This window comes from Kryptolebias marmoratus, linkage group LG13, assembly GCF_001649575.2.
Source record: "Kryptolebias marmoratus isolate JLee-2015 linkage group LG13, ASM164957v2, whole genome shotgun sequence".
Lineage (NCBI taxonomy): Eukaryota > Metazoa > Chordata > Actinopteri > Cyprinodontiformes > Rivulidae > Kryptolebias > Kryptolebias marmoratus.
Genome location: NC_051442.1, coordinates 20,335,631 through 20,353,160, shown reverse-complemented (window position 1 = coordinate 20,353,160; position 17,530 = coordinate 20,335,631). Strand labels below are relative to the sequence as shown.

At 41.0% G+C, this 17,530-nt stretch overlaps 2 protein-coding genes across 2 annotated transcripts; both read left to right on the top strand.

The window, feature by feature from the left end:
• The first annotated feature begins 371 nt into the window (after positions 1 to 371).
• Positions 372 to 11,375, top strand: dhx33 (DEAH (Asp-Glu-Ala-His) box polypeptide 33). Its single transcript, XM_017412693.3, has 12 exons — positions 372 to 744; positions 955 to 1,115; positions 2,348 to 2,575; positions 2,676 to 2,846; positions 3,531 to 3,716; positions 3,836 to 3,947; positions 5,352 to 5,511; positions 5,588 to 5,676; positions 5,754 to 5,881; positions 6,011 to 6,214; positions 6,307 to 6,393; positions 8,897 to 11,375. Exons 1-12 carry the CDS (start codon positions 528 to 530, stop codon positions 9,203 to 9,205), a joined length of 2,052 nt encoding a protein of 683 aa, XP_017268182.1. The 5' UTR covers positions 372 to 527; the 3' UTR covers positions 9,206 to 11,375.
• A 2,158-nt stretch (positions 11,376 to 13,533) lies between these two features.
• Positions 13,534 to 16,613, top strand: LOC108233811 (complement component 1, q subcomponent binding protein). The gene is made up of 6 exons (XM_017412503.3): positions 13,534 to 13,924; positions 14,470 to 14,620; positions 15,312 to 15,405; positions 15,548 to 15,643; positions 15,751 to 15,876; positions 15,972 to 16,613. The coding sequence occupies exons 1-6, from the start codon at positions 13,669 to 13,671 to the stop codon at positions 16,119 to 16,121; spliced, it is 873 nt and encodes a 290-aa protein (XP_017267992.1). The 5' UTR covers positions 13,534 to 13,668; the 3' UTR covers positions 16,122 to 16,613.
• Positions 16,614 to 17,530: the final 917 nt, after the last annotated feature.

Here is a 17,530-nt window from a genome sequence, read left to right as displayed (position 1 = left end):
CATTTTCAGCTTCTTTCAACTAATTTCAGCTTTTTAAACTAATTTCTGCTTCTTTCAGCTTTTGTTCTTCTAGCTTATGCAAATCTTCTACAAATCAGCTTCTGTTCCACTTTTTGCATCTTCATTAAACTTCAGCTGTTCAGCATATCTTCAGTCGCTTTCAGCAAAATCATTCAGCAAAAAAAGCATTCACACTGCATTTTCGCAGGAAATGCAACTTCTCTAGTTTCAATTGTGTCGTTGTTTCTGTGTTTCACTTAAAGCGGCAACTTTTCTGCAGTAAAAATAAATACATGAATACATAGATAAAAAAAAATCAAATTGGCGCAAGCCCGTGACGTCAAACGTGTGCGCGGCGTCTGACCACGTGGTGTGACGTTTTCGCAGATGCAGCAAAACATCCGCAGTGACGCTCGCGCGCCTGTCAAACACGCAGACCGAGGCAGCAGGAAACTTTGCTCGGTCCTCTGCGCGACACGAGAAAGGAGCCGCAGAGCTTCTCCCGCCACCCCGACCTCCTCTGGACCATGCCCCACGACCCCGACCCTCCTCCGGCGAAGAAATTCAAGCCGGGGTCCGTGTTCTTCCGCCTGGAGAAGAATAAACCTGGAATGCTGCTGCCCAGAAAGGGAAACAACAATGTGACCACTCCGATTGACGTCCAGAGGAAGCGACTTCCAATCTACCAGGCGAAACCACAGCTGGTGTACCAACTCAGACAGCTTAACAACGCTATCGTTATCGGTAACCCCCACTAGAGCTGCTGGTAGCTTCTACTGCCAGGCTGCACACTTTAAAACGCACATTTCTTTTAGCTTGTGTAGAGTTATAGATAGATATGGATAACATTTGTCCCATAAAGTGATATGTACTAAAACGTTTTATTGAGCAACTCCTGTTGTATTGATTTGTGTTGCCTGTTTGAGGTTAACCCTCTCTTTGTGATGTTATCAGGTGAGACCGGCTCAGGGAAGACCACTCAGATCCCTCAGTACCTGTATGAGTGTGGCACCGGCAGACAGGGCATCATTGCCATCACCCAGCCACGGCGAGTCGCTGCCATCTCCCTGGCAGGAAGGGTGGCGGAGGAGAGGAGGACTCAGCTTGGGAAGCTGGTATTCACCGTTCCTGAACGTGTCTGTGGTGCCCTCTGTTTCGCACTAACTCCTGAAGCGCGTGCTGACTGGCACAGGCTTTGGACCGATGTTGGAGTTGTAACAAGCTGAAGGGTCTTGGTGCATAATTGACAGACTGGGGAAGTGGGCGAAGCTTTCTTAGACTGTTCTAAAGTTGTTTGGATCTGACCGGGACTGCTTTGTTTTATTTGGCTGTTAGGAATCTGAGTGAATAGAGATCGGGGTTCCTCAAGGCTCTGTTCTTGAGGCACTTGTTTAATATCTGAATGCTCGTTTTAACTCAGATTATAGAACAGTGGTGTCCAATCCTGGTCCTGGAGGGTGACTATCCTGCATGTTGTAGGGGTTTCTCTTGTTTGACAGGCTTCTTCAGAACCTTAAGCCCTGCTGAAGAGCAGGGAAGCATCTAAAGCCTGCAGGATAGTGACCCTCCAGGACCAGGATTGGACACCACTGTTGGAGAGTATTTTAGCATCTCTTTTATTTTTATTGCTGATGACACAGCTCTGCATTTGTGTCACAACATGACAGTGGTGTGTGTGTCCACAACATCAGTGAAAGGATGGGCCTGGACTTTTCTTCCAGCTCAGTGCAGAAAAACTTAAGGCATTGTTTGTGCAAGACTAGAGATCAGCACGAAACTGGACTAAAATCTAAAGAGCACGACAGAAATCTGGGTGCAGTGATGGACTCGGACCTTAATTTTAACAGTTACATCAAGTCTATCACTAAATCAGCCAAGGGTTAAGAGATTCCTGTCTAAACAGGACAAACTGGTGCAGGCTTTTATTTTTAGTAGGATAGATCATTATTATTATTATTGTCATGGTTTTTTAAAGGCATCTGTTAAAATCAGTCAGACAGCAGCATCTTATTCATGCTCCTAAACTCTAAAACCAACTTCCTGAAATGTGTGGAACCTGTTGGTTCCTTTAAATTGGGACTCAACCCAATATTGTTCCCTAAAGTGGAATCAGTTTGTATTAGTTCTTAGTTTTATACCTGTTTAAAATTGTAGTTGTTGTTTTATAGTTTTCCTTTATGCAGAACCTAAATTTGAATGTAATGCTAATATTTTTTTTGTCTTTCAATCTTTCTTTTTATTTCTCTATATTTATAAAGCATTTTGTGTTGCCTTGTAGACAGTTGGTGCCATCCGGATAAACCTGCCTTGTCTCGAAGTCTCAGTGTAACATTTGCGTCGCTTTCAGGTCGGTTACACGGTGCGTTTTGAGGATGTCACCTCGTCTGAGACGAAGCTGAAGTTCATGACAGACGGGATGCTCCTCCGCGAGGCCATAGGAGACCCCTTACTGCTGCGCTACACCGTGGTGGTCCTGGACGAAGCTCACGAGCGCACCGTGCACACCGACGTGCTGTTTGGCGTGGTTAAGACCGCTCAGCGCCGGCGCAGGGAGATAAACAAGGTTCCCCTGAAGGTGGGAGGGCAGCCTATTACTTTAAAAAAAAAAAAAAAAAAATTATTTGCAGATCACTTATTGGAGCTAGCTGGTTTTTGTTTTTCCTTCCCCTGCGCAGGTCATAGTGATGTCTGCCACGATGGATGTGGATTTGTTCTCAGAGTACTTTAACAAGTCGCCTGTGTTGTACCTGGAGGGCAGGCAGCACCCCATCCAGATCTACTACACCAAGCAGCCTCAGCCAGACTACCTACAGGGGGCGCTCGTTTCTGTCTTCCAAATCCATCAGGTAGTTTTGATACATGCAGCAGAAAAACGGCTGCTTTTTTTGTTTTTTATTTTTGCAATCTAGATGCTTCTGAATAGTTTGTGCTATTTCAACCACTCATGTATCAAAACCTTCAGTTCATTCAGAAAATGCATGCCATGACTTTCAGTTTGTGTAGCATTTTTACTTTTCAAAATATTTAACTTTATTGACAAATTTGTGATTTGGACATGTTTTTTCTTTGGTAAAGCACCTTGAGATGACTTTTGTTGTGAATTGGTGTTTATATAAATACATGGAGTTGAAATAAGTTAAATTACAAATATTTTCTCCATAAAAATACATAAAAATCTTTTTTGTTCCTTTAAGAACGTTGTTCTCTTTGAAATCTACTTCAGCAAACGTGCTGGTTTTTTGCCGCTACTTTTAGATTTGAGCTAGACTTTTGTTACTTTTAGCTAATGTTGTGCTACTTTTAACCGGTCTTTTGCTACTTTTTAGTGTTTAGCTTGTGTTCTGCTTTTTTTTTTTTAGCTTTAACAGCTCAGTTTGAGTGTCTCATCGGATTTCAGGAGAGTCATTCAGCTGGCAATATTCACACTTCATTTAGGCAGAAAATGGGATTTCTCTGGTTCTTCCTGGACACTGTGTGGTGATGGGTTAAGCCTTTCCTTCTGACCTGCTGCGTCTGTTGTTTTAAACCAGGAGGCGCCACCATCTCACGACATCTTAGTGTTCATGACGGGCCAAGAGGAGATCGAGGCTCTGGCGAGGACGTGCCGAGACATCGCCAAGCACCTCCCCGATGGCTGTGGTCCCATGGTCGTCATCCCTTTGTACGCATCGCTGCCCCCAGCACAGCAGCTCAGGGTCTTTCACCCAGCACCGAAGGTAAATGTAAAAAGCTAGTGTGTCTAAACACTGAATTGTTCTTCCTGACAGTATGTTTGCGATTTGAGATAGTAATGATGTCATATGTCTTCGTGTTTGTTTCCTTTATTGTTGTTTAGGGCCATAGGAAGGTCATCCTGGCCACCAACATCGCTGAGACATCAGTCACAATCTCTGGGATCAAATACGTCATAGACACGGGGATGGTGAAGGCCAAACGGTTCAATCCTGGTGAGCAGTTTCAGTCCAATCATATTTTTTATTTCACTAAAGAAACTGATGAATGAAACGATCCTTTTCAGAACCTTATATTTATCTTGTGAAAAACTGCTTAAAACTAAAAGGCGACTCTCCATCTGCTTCACTTTGAAAACCAGACTGATCTTCTACAGGGGTGGGAATTTTTAGGCACCTCACAATTTGATTTGATTACGATTCAGAAGGCTCCATTTTGATTAGCTTTATCACTCACTCAGCCATGTGTCTGTTATGTGTCGTGCTTTTAAATAACACTAACAAAATTAACTTTTGACATTTGAAAATCTATTCATAATCGTTCATATCTACGTGTATTAGCTTGTACTGCTGTTTTTTTAAGTTTGCATTAAAATGTTTCAAACAGATCAAATATCTGGCAGAGAGAAGTTGACCGAACCTGCTTCTTATTCTAACCCTTACCTTTCAACAAACCCAGCTGACTATGAGGAGTCCGCAGTGAGGTCTGATCGTCCTCTGCTGGACCTTCTTTGGGTGAAGGTCCATGCTGAAGCCCAAAACCTTAACAACAAACCTAGAGTTACTTTGATCACCGAACACATGTAACAATTTTAACCATCTTCACCTTTTAACTCCTGGGCTGAAAAACGAGAAGGGCTCTTGAGTGTGCCTTCTCTTTGTTTCTGTTCTCCAAACAGTTTCGGTCATTGGACTGATCCTGGGGGAAGCCACTGATATTTGAAAACCGCAGCTAACTTTAGTTGAAGGGTGTGGTTTAAGATCTAAGAACAGCACTACATAAACTGTGATCTTCACTCTTCCTGTGACCCACAACAACTGATCATAAACTTGAGATAAGAATCAAATCACTTGAGTTGTTTCCATTTGGAGTCAAATGTTCTCACACTCATATTTTGGCTCCCTCTGCTTTGTAGCTTTACACCCTAGTTCAGTTTATCAATAGTTGGTTATTTAACTTGTACGTAATGATGACAAAATTTCTTCTGACTGTAACTAAAGGGATCCTGAGTACCCATAATAGTACTTGTACCAGAGTTAGAGAACCATGGCTTTGGAAACTTCTTGCAGCCCTCTGCTTGTTTTTGTTACTTTTTATCTGCTGTGGGATCAAGCTCTTTAAATGTACAGGAATGCACACTTTTCTTTTATTTGTGGTAAAAGATCCTTGAAGGTTTTCTTTACACTCCGTTTTCTGGCACTGATGAACACATTTTGATTCGAAATGTCCTAAATTTGATTTTTTTGGGTTGTTTTGTTTGTAATTTCACCATTCTTGTAAATCATTTGGCTCGACTGTAAATCAGATAATTGTTTGTATATTTATGCAATATTTCAAATGCATAAACTGCTGGAGTTTAGTCCTCTAGTCTGATGGTTTTGATGTGGCGGGGTTCTCAGACAGTGGGTTGGAGGTGCTGGCAGTGCAGCGGGTCTCTAAGGCCCAGGCGTGGCAGCGAGCGGGTCGGGCTGGCAGGGAGGACTCAGGCTTCTGCTACCGCCTCTACACCGAGCAGGAGTTCGACAACTTCATCCCCATGACTGTGCCTGAGATCCAAAGGTAGGATTCAGCGTCTCTGTGCTTCACGTGTTGCGGTCAGAGTGGCTGAAAAACCGTTTTCCTGCGTGTCCTGCAGGTGTAACTTGGCCAGCGTGATGCTGCAGCTCATGGCACTCGGGATTCCAGATGTGATGAATTTCGATTTCATGTCCAAACCTTCTCCAGGTAAGATGCTGTTGATCATAACTTAGTTTGCCTGTCCAGCAAATGTGTTGGTAGCGAACATGTCCTGTTTATCCCAGAGGCTGTCCGTGCTGCTGTGGAGCAGCTGGAGCTGCTGGGAGCTGTGGAGAAGAAGGAGGAGCAGGTTCTCCTCACCTCTCTGGGGAAGAAAATGGCTAATTTCCCTCTGGAGCCTAGATATGCCAAGGTACCGTTTGCTCAGCTCTGCTCAGATCTCTGTTTTGTTTTTTTTTTCTTTTGTGACTTGTCTGTAGCTCACAGCGCAAGATGAGTCAGAATGAATTCAGTGTTCTCTGTCTTGTTTACTTTGTCCCAGACCATCCTGCTGTCCCCAGATTATTCTTGTTGTGAGGAGATCCTGAGCATCGTGTCCCTGCTGTCAGTGGACAGTGTGCTGTACAACCCTCCAGCCCGGCGGGACGAGGTGCACGCCGCTCGCAGGAAGTTCACCTCTAGTGAAGGAGACCACATGACCCTGCTCAGTATTTACAGAGCTTTCAAGAAAGTCAGCGGCAACAAGGTTGGTACGATGTAAGAAAAGTTCCCAAAGAAAACTCAGAAAAGCTGCTTCCTAACAGTTTTAAATGTGTCAAACCTTTGTGTTCGTTGAAGGAGTGGTGTCGGGAAAACTTTGTCAACAGCAGGAATATGAGTCTGGTGAAAGAAGTTCAGGCTCAACTCCGAGAAATCTGCCTAAAGGTACAAATCTGCTGTTCTGTATGATGAACCTGAACGTTAGTGTGTTGTTTGTGTCTTTGTAGTGTTACGTGAAATCAGTGCCACAGCTTAAAGAGATAGTTTGGCCGTTTTGAAATATGTTTCTGTGTAAAAGTTATAAATGACCAACATCTTTCCTGTTGTAAACAGCCTCTTAAACAACCTCAGTTTGGAGAAAAAGACTGGATTTATAGGCTAACAGCTACGCAGACAAGGACCAAGACCACAGTGGATTGCTGCTGTTTAAAAACAAGTCGAGTTTCTCAGTGTTTTATGCGAGTGTTACAGTTTAAATAGCAGCAGCTAGTTGAAGCACCTCAGGGGCATCCAGTGGTAAGGTCTCATTGTGATATCATAATGTCTCTGTCATAATAACTATGCAATAGAACTTTACATAATATTTGCATGAACCGCTTTGAAATTTTGAAGATTGAAGTTGTTTTAAAACAACAGCAATTTACTTAGTAAGCTGGTTCTTTCAGACTTGTATTATCACTCTGAATGGACACACTTCTAAATGGATTTACAACGCTGCAGTCTTCAAAATTCCATAGTAGTTCAAATGCTATAAACCATCACTTTGCCATTAGTTATCCATTAGACAGTAGTTTTGGCAAAAATATTATCAAATATCTGCTGGACATGACCTTGGATCCCTCAGAAGTGTTCACTGTCATAAGTTCTGCTTCTACTTGTGTTTACGAACAACTATGAGTTCTATGAAAATCAACATGCATTAAGAAACTGACAGCGGTGTAAAAGTTCAGAAATAAAGCATTTACGTGAATCGCTATAAATGAATAAATTAGAGTTGTTTTAAGACGGTAGTGATCTATTTTGGTCTTGATCCTGTTCAAAATAGCCGTTTGTCAAAACGGTCCGAATTAAACTACAACAGACACTCATTTGCGTTTCAAAGGAAGCTGTAACGTGTGAACCCGGACGGCTGCAGTCAGTAGCTGTTCTGCACGAGCAGATCAACAATGATAGCAAATAACTGAGTACTGTTTGTCATTCAGCCTTTTTCAACATGTAGCAGCAACCCAACCTTTCCAAACAAATGTTTGTGTATTTACTGCTTCAAACTGCATGCCCCTCATTGAAAGCCTGGCATCAGGGTTGCCAGATAAACTATAATTACCCTTTTTACCTCCGCCAAGGAGGTGAAGTTTTCTGTGGCATCTGTCTGTCTGTGTACAAGATTACTCAAAGATTTACGAATGGATTTTCTGAAAGTTTCAGGACACGTCAAACATGCTACAAGGAACAAGTAATTAAATTTTGGTGGTGACAGGGTCAAAGGTCAAGGTCACAGATCCTCCTGTGCTCTAACTCTGGAGCTGTATAACAGGAAAGTTAAACCTTGTACTGTAACTATGCAACCAGGTACTGCACATCTGGACACATCTTAGTTCAAGGGTGATACCGATTAATTTCAAGATCGTGAGGTCAAAGGTCACGGTCACAGGTGACCGTTTCCTTCACCAAGGAAGTTCTGTTTTTAGTTGTGTCCGTTGGTTTGTTTGTCTGTCTGTTAGCAAAGATCAGGTAAAAACTAAAGAACAGATTTGGAGGAAATATTCAGGAAATGTTGGGGTTGTGACAAAAAACAATGGATTAAATTTTGGTGCTGATCCAGATTATGATCTGTATGACACTATTTTTCTAAAATCACGCTGTGGCCTTGGTGGAGGTTTGTTCTTTTAGTGCTAGTTATGTGATAGTTTTAGGGTCAAGTCCCCTTCTTCTCTGTGCACATATTCATTAATCACAACACACAACTAATCTTACAACCTCCCCCCTCTGAGAAAGCTCACCTCACTCAGCAAATATAATACTTTGGGTCAAAATACAGTCAATTTGAAGCAACAGTATGACAGTTTGTCATTTCCTGTCTGGCAACCCTGCCTGGTATAAAAACTACAACAGATTCAATGAGCACAGCCATGTTCATGTAAATGTTTTTTTTTCTTGTTGATTCGCCTTGATAAACACTGAAAGAACACTAACATTTCCAGTGATTATTGTCATGTAAACAAGGCCTCAGGTTTCTGAGTTTTCAGCAGCTTCCTTGTTGTTACAGTATAATTCCACCTACAGAAAGTGATCCTGGACAGTTATCAAATATTGAAAATGATTCTGATGATTTATTGAACAGTTGGAAGCAGTCATCAGTACTGCAGGTTTTTTCATCAGAAGTAGATAGACTAGTGGTTTGTTAAATTGTGAGACATTAATATGCTCTGACACACTCCTAACAATTCATACACTAATTGTTAGTTTTATCTCTTACCAGCAAACCTCTGTACTCTAGTCCACCTACTGACCTGATGATAAGCACATTATCTCTGAGTCTCTGTGTCTGGTGAACAGTTTTCAGTATTTACATTTTGATTCCCCATGTTCTGTAATGAGACTGATGTTAATTAAATCCCTTCAGGTTGACTCGGCAGACATTTGTAACTAAAACTCTCTGTTTCCCCAGCTGAACATGAAGCTGGAGTCGTGTGGGGCCGACACGGGGAAAGTTCGGCGCTGCCTCGCACACGGGATGTTCATCAACACCGCAGAGCTCCAGCCCGACGGCACCTACTTGGCTCTGGACACCCACCAGACTGTGGCCATCCACCCGTCGTCCGTCCTCTTCCAGTCCAAGCCAGCCTACGTGATCTTCAACGAGCTGCTGCACACGTCCCGCTGCTACATGAGGGACCTGTGTTTGGTCGATCCGGACTGGCTGCTGGACACAGCGTCGGAGTACTTCGTCCGCAAACTGCACCTCACCAAAAGCTAACAGGATGCACAGCGTCCTGTTATAATCTGCGTTGGAAACGTCTCTGGACTCCACTACCTCCCAGCTGACATGGACCTGGCATGTGTCGCTGTAGCAAATCTACATATCGGGACTTCTTCCACGTGTTAACAACTGTATTTCTTTTGCCTAAAAGAAATTCTTCTCACTATGTAGAACGTCTTGGAGAGAAACCCTTGTTTTTATTGCTCTTTGACGATTTGCATGAGTGTTGGCAGCACAGATTACTTCCCAGGAGCACAGTTAGCATCAGAAATCAGAACGCTGCTCCTCACATTCTTTTTACAGACTTTGGGAATTGTGAAACCAAAAACCAAACATGGCAGCAGGCTAGTTGTGTAACTTTGAACATCCAGGACTTGATTTGCATTCAGAAATGTCTTGAAACCTTCTCAGCTGGTATTTGTTTGGGTTTATACAGAGTGGTTCTAAATGGGTTTTCATAAACAGAAACTGTAAATTTGTTAGAATCTATGAACATGAAAATATGTTTGAGTCACATTTACAATATTTCTGCGTCGATATGACTTCTTTATAAAAATCTGTCTACCTGCAACCGTTAGCTTGTGCATGCAGTTGATTGTGACACTAAAATGTTGACAGCTAAACATGCATGTCAGGAGAACGCATGCCTTCTGTCTCTGGCTGCACAGATTCAGTCCACACAGACGTGTACGCTGACAGGGAGTGAATGCAGTGCATGGAGATAACTCTGATCGGATCACTCAGGTCCTCAATATGCTGAAGAATGTTGGGCAACAGGATAAATATATCAACCATTGGAGTCCATCGGCGGTAATTTATCCTTTTAAAAAGGGATGATATTTTCCACTTTAAGTTAATTTTACTTGTAAATGAACATACAATTCGGCTCCAAACCCACCAACTCATCCTGAGCGGTTCCAGTCCAGCTCGTCGCAGGCTGAGCCGCTGTGGGACACGGCTGACCTTTTGTTGCTCTGCAAAAAGCTGCAGGATTTAGTTTGCTTAAATTAGCAGGATTTTTTATTTAAAAAATATGATCAAAATGAAAAAACAGAAATATTTGTTTAAAAACAATCACAGGATTCACAGTTTATCTTAATGTTGGCAGCTGCGTAAAAAACAGTTTATTGTTGAAAACTACATAATGGCTTCCAGTGTTAGAATACGGACTCTGGTATTATCTTAATGTGAATCAAGACGAAATTTAAGCACACACACACACAAAAAAATCACAAAATAATGAAGCTTCAGCCTTTGGTTTATGTGCACATTGATTGTCTAATTTATGAAACGGTTAACAGACAACAGCCTAATCTAATGAATAGCCAACAATTTCCATAACAACCAATGTAATGAAACGGCTCTGCGCTGCTGCACCACAAACAGATCACCTGCTTTTACAACCAGCACTATTTTATAAGCTGGTAAACAGACTACCCAGCTAATGAAATCAATATGCTTGTTTTCCTCATATTCGTGTTTTCTGTAAAAGCTGCGGTGGGTCCGGTTCCTCCTGTCGGCTGAGTGTGACACTTCACTGATGGAGAGGCTTAATGCTGCAGGCGGTGTTACTGCACCAAAGGCTTCAAGACATTTTATCCTGCCAGGTTCCAACTTTCTGAAATATCGTTCTGTGACATTAATGACATCGTGTTAGGAGTTCACCCTCAGTGTGAGTCTTCAGATCAGCTTGGAGCTGCATGAACATATCACCAGGCTTTGCTTGTTGGACAAAAGGCAGACAGAAACATTTCAGCCTCTATTAGTCACATTTAGTTGAAGAAAAGGTGAGACAGTTCTTCCTTCTTTCTCTCACTACTCAGGATTGTGTCCTATATATATATATATATATATATATATATATATATATATATACACTGCATCAAGAATGACAGGCAGAATTTTTACCTTTGTAAACAAACATCAAATGCATGTGAGGTTCCTGCAGAGAATGAACAAGTTTTTTTGTTTTTTTTACTAAATAAATCTAAAGTTCAGCCTGCATGAAAAGTTTGGAAGTGAAGTTCCTCCTTTAAACGCCTGCATGCAGTTCATAGAAACAAGTCCACGCTTTGAATGACTTCATTAAACGTATGCCATGTAAGATATAAGTGGGAGTTTTTCAGAGCCACAACTGTTACAATTTTTAATAAAATAAAAATTCTTACACCTGTTTGAAAGCGAATATTTAGTTAAAAGTCTAGCGTTCCTTGAAGGAATGCATATCACCCGCCGCCGCTTTTTAGAATGAGTTCACTTTGTAATGAGAAGTGGCAGAGTAATGAGAAGTGGCAGAGTTGTTGTTGTTCTGGTCAAACTTTGAAAATAACATGCACAGTCATGCAATATTGCGATATCTTGCTGTGTAGCACAAGAGTATGTTTTTGGGACTGACTCTCAGCCGCTACCACACCAGAGTTTAGCTCAGTATCTGTAGAATTGGGTGAGTTATAGTCATTTGTGTGTTGGGTAATGTTGATTACCTGTAACAGCCATGTTGAATTGGATTGACTCCAAATGATAATCAGATGTAGATGTACATTCAGTGATTACTTTTGGAGTTTCATTAAAGTCTGCCCACCGGTTCATGAGATATTTTGCTAACAGACAAACAGGATTGACATCAACAGTTAATGTTAACGTTTTAAGCAAAGCTCAGAATGTGTAGTGGGGATCAGTCTCAGCTACGGCCACGCCAAATTTCAGATCAATATTTGTAAGCCTGACTGAGTTGTAGCCATTTTTGTGTTTTTGAAGTGCAGTTGACTGTGGCGGCCATCTTGACTTTGGTCAACTTCAAAAGGTAATCAGTTGTAGATGTGCATCCAGTGATTACCTTCTGAAGATTTCATTAAAATGCATCCATTGGTTCACAAGACATTTTGTTAACAGACGCTTGAACACTCAGTCATGGAAAAAAAAACAACGATGTCCGTTTTCTTCTTTTGGCTGCGAGCAATAAAAAGATAAGTGCCTTCCTGTAATGCCTTGAATAACCATTTTTACAAAATATGTTACACATCCACAAATCTGCAACAAATGTTGCTGTAAAAATGCTGTTTTTAGTGCTGCAAAGTTTTGAAGGTGTGGGTGGTGACGAGCAGACTGAGTGTGTTGTGGCTCTTCCTAACCAAATGTTGCCCAGTCCTGCTCTATAACTGCTGCTGATAAGTCTTCCTGAATGGCAACATATTTTATTTTCAGAGAACAATGTGGTCAAGTCAGGAGAGCAGCTTCAGGAGCCCTCTAAAATTACATTTATACTGTAGAACAGCGCCATCTTCTGGCAGCAGCAATACACATATAAATGATGCAACCTGTTCACTTTGTTACCCTGAAACTGATGTAACCCAGTCTTTCAGAACAATACTGAGTACTGTACCCCAAAATTGTTTTATTTAAAGGATCTTTAAAGTCTAGTTTGTAGAAACAGACGTGTCTTTATTAGGAACTGACTGATTCGTGTTTCAGTGATGATCATTTTATTTAACCTCTTGTCTCTTGTTGAGAGCAGGATTTCTTTTTATGCAGTCTTAAAATATGGAAAAGTATGGAATTTGATTTCAGTACTTTTCAGGTCCAGACAAACATTAGGGTTTCCAAACTCTTATTTGTAAAAACAAAAATGAAGTTGTTCAAATGAGCAGGTGGTCAAGGAATCATCAAGGGAAATCCAACAGCTTTAATCATTTAGCACACGGGCATATACAGACCCATGAATGACTATTTAATTTAAAAACTGTACATAAATTTAGTCTTATTTGCATTTTGAGGCAGCAGAAACTTGTGAAATTCAGATAAAGCACTACATGAAATATCTTCTCAACATTATGGGTAGCTGTTGATTCTCACAGGATGCACTGTAAAGCCAGTAAAAATTAAGGAAAAAAACTTTACCACATTAACTTATTTTAAATAAACATACACGTTATAAAACAGAACATTACAGTAGATTTACTACTATTTTGGGAACAAAAATTGTTTTAAAATTGACACACAAATCTAAAAATCTAAACCTGGAACAGTATGCAGGATTTGATTCCTATCACACATAATTAGCTGCTGTTTTTGGACTGTTGTAAAACCAACAACAAGTCCAGCTGGAACGACCTATATTTAGTGTAGCCACAAGGGGGCGCTATCAAAAACTAATACCAGTTGCAGTTTTTTAAATTGTTCTTAATGTAAATTTTTTATAATATATTATTAAATTTTATGACTGATTTACATTGTATAAAGTGATGCTTATAGTAGTTTTAAGTGACTGTAATGTGTTGTTTTCACCTTTTACAGTATTACTTCCGGCGCAGAGGTCGTAGTGACGCTAGGTCAATGTGTCCTTCCACACGTGCTTCCTGCATCTTCTAGAAGCGGCACTGAGCTGTAGGGCAGGCAGTGGCTTTCTTTGGGGTCTAAGTAATTTATTCTGTTGTTACAAGTCTTTGTATTTTCACACAGTAATGCTGAAGTCAGTTGTCCGGGCGGTGGGCGCCGCTGTGCGCCTTTCTTCAGCCGCTCCGGGAGCGTCAGCGCGAGCCCTGCCGCTCAGCTGCCCGACGCTGCGCACCCCGAGCTCGGTCACGACGCGGCCGTTCACCCGCTCCATGTGGATGCTGAGTAACAGCGGAGCGTCTTCGGGATACAGGCCCAAACTGTTCAGCTCGAAGGTGTTGGGTCCGTCGGTGTCGTGTGGCTGTGGAGGACTGCACACAGAAGGCAAGTTTCATTTTTAGAGTGTTTTTTCGACAAGCTAGCTGTTAGCCTACAACCTCAACTTGGCTGCACAAAGAAGACTGATGTAACGAAACTCAGTTAAACATCACCTATTTTATCTTTATAAACTTATAATCTGTTAAGTCAGTACTTTTTTCTTGCTTTTAGTGGAATTGCCATGTAGCAGCATCAAATTGAAGAGCTAGGATTCTCTTTGGAAGGATATGGTCATCTAAAAGCTTAATTAAAATGGGCATTATGCAGGTTTTTGAAAAATAACTTTAATAGATTATAAGGGTTCTATTTGTGTTTTATGTTAACATGAAATTATTTGGGAAGTATTACGTTTAACTGCAAACCTTGGCTCTCTGTGATTATTATGAAATGAATACAGTTTGGGTATTTATTAAAGTATTTGCCAACATTGTTTTACTTTTTCCTAATAAAGTCAGTCACTTTGTTGTATATGACTTGCTGAATACATCCTAAGTTCCCCTGCAGTTGCATAAAACAAATGTTTGGATTTTTTTGTCTCACTTTTTAATCAGGTGACAAAGCGTTTGGCGACTTCCTGTCCGATGAAATCAAAGAAGAGAAAAAGATCCAGAAAAATAAAAACCTCCCTAAGATGTCGGGAGGATGGGAGCTGGAGTTGAACGGCACAGAAGCCAAACTCACAAAACACGCTTCTGGAGACAAGTAAGGATGCAGCAGACATTTGTTGTAGACAAGGCGATGCACAACTAGAGGTGGGGAGTTTTTAGGCACCTCATAATTTGATTCAGTTACGAGTCAGAGGGCATTGATGTGATTATAAAAGGATTATCAATGCATTTAATCTAATCTTGAAACTTTAATGATTATGACTTTTTACATAAGCACCTAATTATATATTTCCCTGCCTAATAAAGAGGCATCATAACGTATAGTAATCATAGGCTGCTGACCAACTGTTAGCTTAGATCAGTGGTCCTGGAGGGCCACTATCCTGCAGGTTTTAGTTGTTTCTCTGTTTTGACACATAATTTGAATGAATGATTAACAGGCTTCTGTAGAACCTGAAGACCTGCTAACCACTTGACCATCAAACATTTTATAGTCATTTCCAATGAAAAGTCATGTTATAATTTCACCTGTTACTTACAGGCATATTCCTTGGGGTTCAGGAAATAAAAGATGGAGAACACACACATCTTTACTATAATAATAACAATCGGTACCATGACACAGCGACAACTCTTCAGCCTCCCCTAAAGTGTCAGCACAGATTAATATTAAATAAATACATATTTGACATTTTAAAATCATTTCAAAGGCTTCCATATTAGCGATGCATCTAAAAGTAGAGTTTGCTCCCCAACGTGAGCTCACCTTGCAGTTTGTTTTTCAGAATTACTGTCACATTCAACGTGAACAACAGTGTTCCTCCTAACTTCGAGGAGGAGGTGGAGGAGGGGCAGCCACAGAAATCTGCAGAGGAGGAGGTGAGCCTGTGGGATTCTATCTCCCTTTGGGACCTGATGGATTGTGGAAAGATAAAACTGTCAATTAATCTGGAAGTTAGAATAATGAACAATAATAACCTTTAAATTTGACTGATAATTTTATTATTCTTTCTGTTCACAGCCAGAAATTATATCAACGCCCAACTTTGTTGTTGAAGTAACAAAACAAGCTGTGAAACATTCCCTTGTGTTTGACTGCCAGTTTCCTGAAGATGAGGTAAAACTAAAAATATGAGCGTATATCACTGAGTCGCTTGCTTTGGACTCACCTTTCTACGAATTGAGGGTTTCAGTTAAATAGTCAGCTGGATTTCCGTGTTGCAGATGGGTCATGGCGAAGGCGAGGAGGAGAGCGACATCTTTAATATTCGGGAGGTCAGTTTCCAGCCAGAGGGGGACGCCGATTGGAAGGAGACCAGCTACACGCTCAACACGGACTCTCTGGACTGGGTAAGAGCTGAGACCATAAAAAAAAGGCTAAAAAAGAGGAGCAAGGTGCAGGTTAAAGAGGCTGAGGATCTCTGGCCTCCTGTGTTTCTCCTCAGGCACTGTATGACCACCTGATGGACTTCTTGGCCGACCGCGGCATCGACAACACCTTCGCTGACGAGCTCTCAGAGCTGAGCACCGCCATTGAGCATCAAGAATACGTCAAGTTCCTGGAAGATCTCCAAGGCTTTGTCAAATGTAACTAATGTTGGACATGACAGTCACGTTTCTGGCAGAGGTGGAGGTATGAGCCTGTAGAACTTAAAGCACTCAGTGATCACTCACTTGTCACCAGAAAGAAACGGACCAGCTGAGCTGGTGTCAGAGACAGTCGCCAGCATCGGCCACATTAATCATCGTCGGTTTTTTTCTGTATCTCCAACAAGATAGTTTAAATAAATCGTATGATCGCTACAATGACTGCAGAACCCATTTTCAGCCTCAGTTCTGCGGTTCCCGGCTGGTCTGCGGCCTGTCAGCATTTATTAACACCCCTTATATTCTGTAGCTAATAAACAGAGGATCTGACAGTTTTGTTTTCATATTTATTAGAGCTGCAGCATCTGTCTTCTGGTTGAGCAGCTCAGAGTTCATGCTGACTGATTCTGTGTGTCAGATTTGTGAGGAGTGAATGTAAAGATGTTCATTGGAGTGTCAAAGAGCTGAAATGTGTCCAATAAAACAGTTTGATACGATCACGCAGGTTTGTTCATTCTTACTCTGTTATAATGCAATTAGTTTCAGCAAGATTTTGGCAAAATTCAATAACTTGGCTGTATTTTTTTTGTAAAAATAGAAGCTGGTTTATTTATGTAGTACTTTACAAACAACAAAGGCTGCACCAGACTGCTGTAGCGCAAAAGTGGTAATACAGGTAGTAAAATGCACTAAAAATACAAAGTAATAAAAACAAAGCAGTTAGTTATTCAATAAAACACTATAAAAGTGCAGATAACAAATCAAGTTATCAAGCTCTACTTGAGTCAGAACCAGTGAGTAGAAGCGACTTTAACAGCACCATAAAGTTTGATGAAGAGCAATAAGGAAATAATTTCTAATTAAATTTAAAAAAGGCTGATTGTTGAACCATCCATTATAGTGTTTACCAAACTCAAAGCCGTGGGAATTCAGTTTGATTTCAGTCTTTAGATTTATCTTTTGATGCCATTACTGTAGTTATAAATATCCAAAGTTGGACTTTCTGTGATGAAATTTTGATCTTTTTACAGACTTTTAAAGAATCGTACTTTTAAGTTTTTATGAATTTTGGAGATTTAGTAGAAACAGGCAATTGACAGTTGATGTCTCACTAACTTTCCTGAATTTTGCTAACATACACTCATATCATCTTTAGTACTAAATCATCATCATCATCACCAAGCATGGCCCTTACTGCTATAGGACTTACGGTTTTTGCACCCCTAAACTTCTACAGACATAGCTCAAAATCTTCTATTCAAAACTAAAAGGGTCGCCTCGCCTACATAAAACATTAGAAACATAAAATTTCCTGTGTGACCATCAGCCTTCTGCCGTTCTCTGTTCAAGACTGTTTAAATTACGACTTAGTTTAGGATTACTTTTGAGTCTGTTTGTCTGCCTGTTCACGGTGCAG

Excerpts from the sequence above, each read along its gene's own strand:
- LOC108233811 (XM_017412503.3), top strand. The coding sequence starts at position 13,669 with ATGCTGAAGTCAGTTGTCCGGGCGGTGGGCGCCGCTGTGCGCCTTTCT. Across the intron at positions 15,644-15,750 it reads GCCAGTTTCCTGAAGATGAG|ATGGGTCATGGCGAAGGCGA; the intron begins GTAAAACTAAAA and ends TCCGTGTTGCAG. Across the intron at positions 15,877-15,971 it reads ACACGGACTCTCTGGACTGG|GCACTGTATGACCACCTGAT; the intron begins GTAAGAGCTGAG and ends GTTTCTCCTCAG.
- dhx33 (XM_017412693.3), top strand. The coding sequence starts at position 528 with ATGCCCCACGACCCCGACCCTCCTCCGGCGAAGAAATTCAAGCCGGGG. Across the intron at positions 6,215-6,306 it reads AGAAAGTCAGCGGCAACAAG|GAGTGGTGTCGGGAAAACTT; the intron begins GTTGGTACGATG and ends TGTTCGTTGAAG. Across the intron at positions 6,394-8,896 it reads TCCGAGAAATCTGCCTAAAG|CTGAACATGAAGCTGGAGTC; the intron begins GTACAAATCTGC and ends CTGTTTCCCCAG.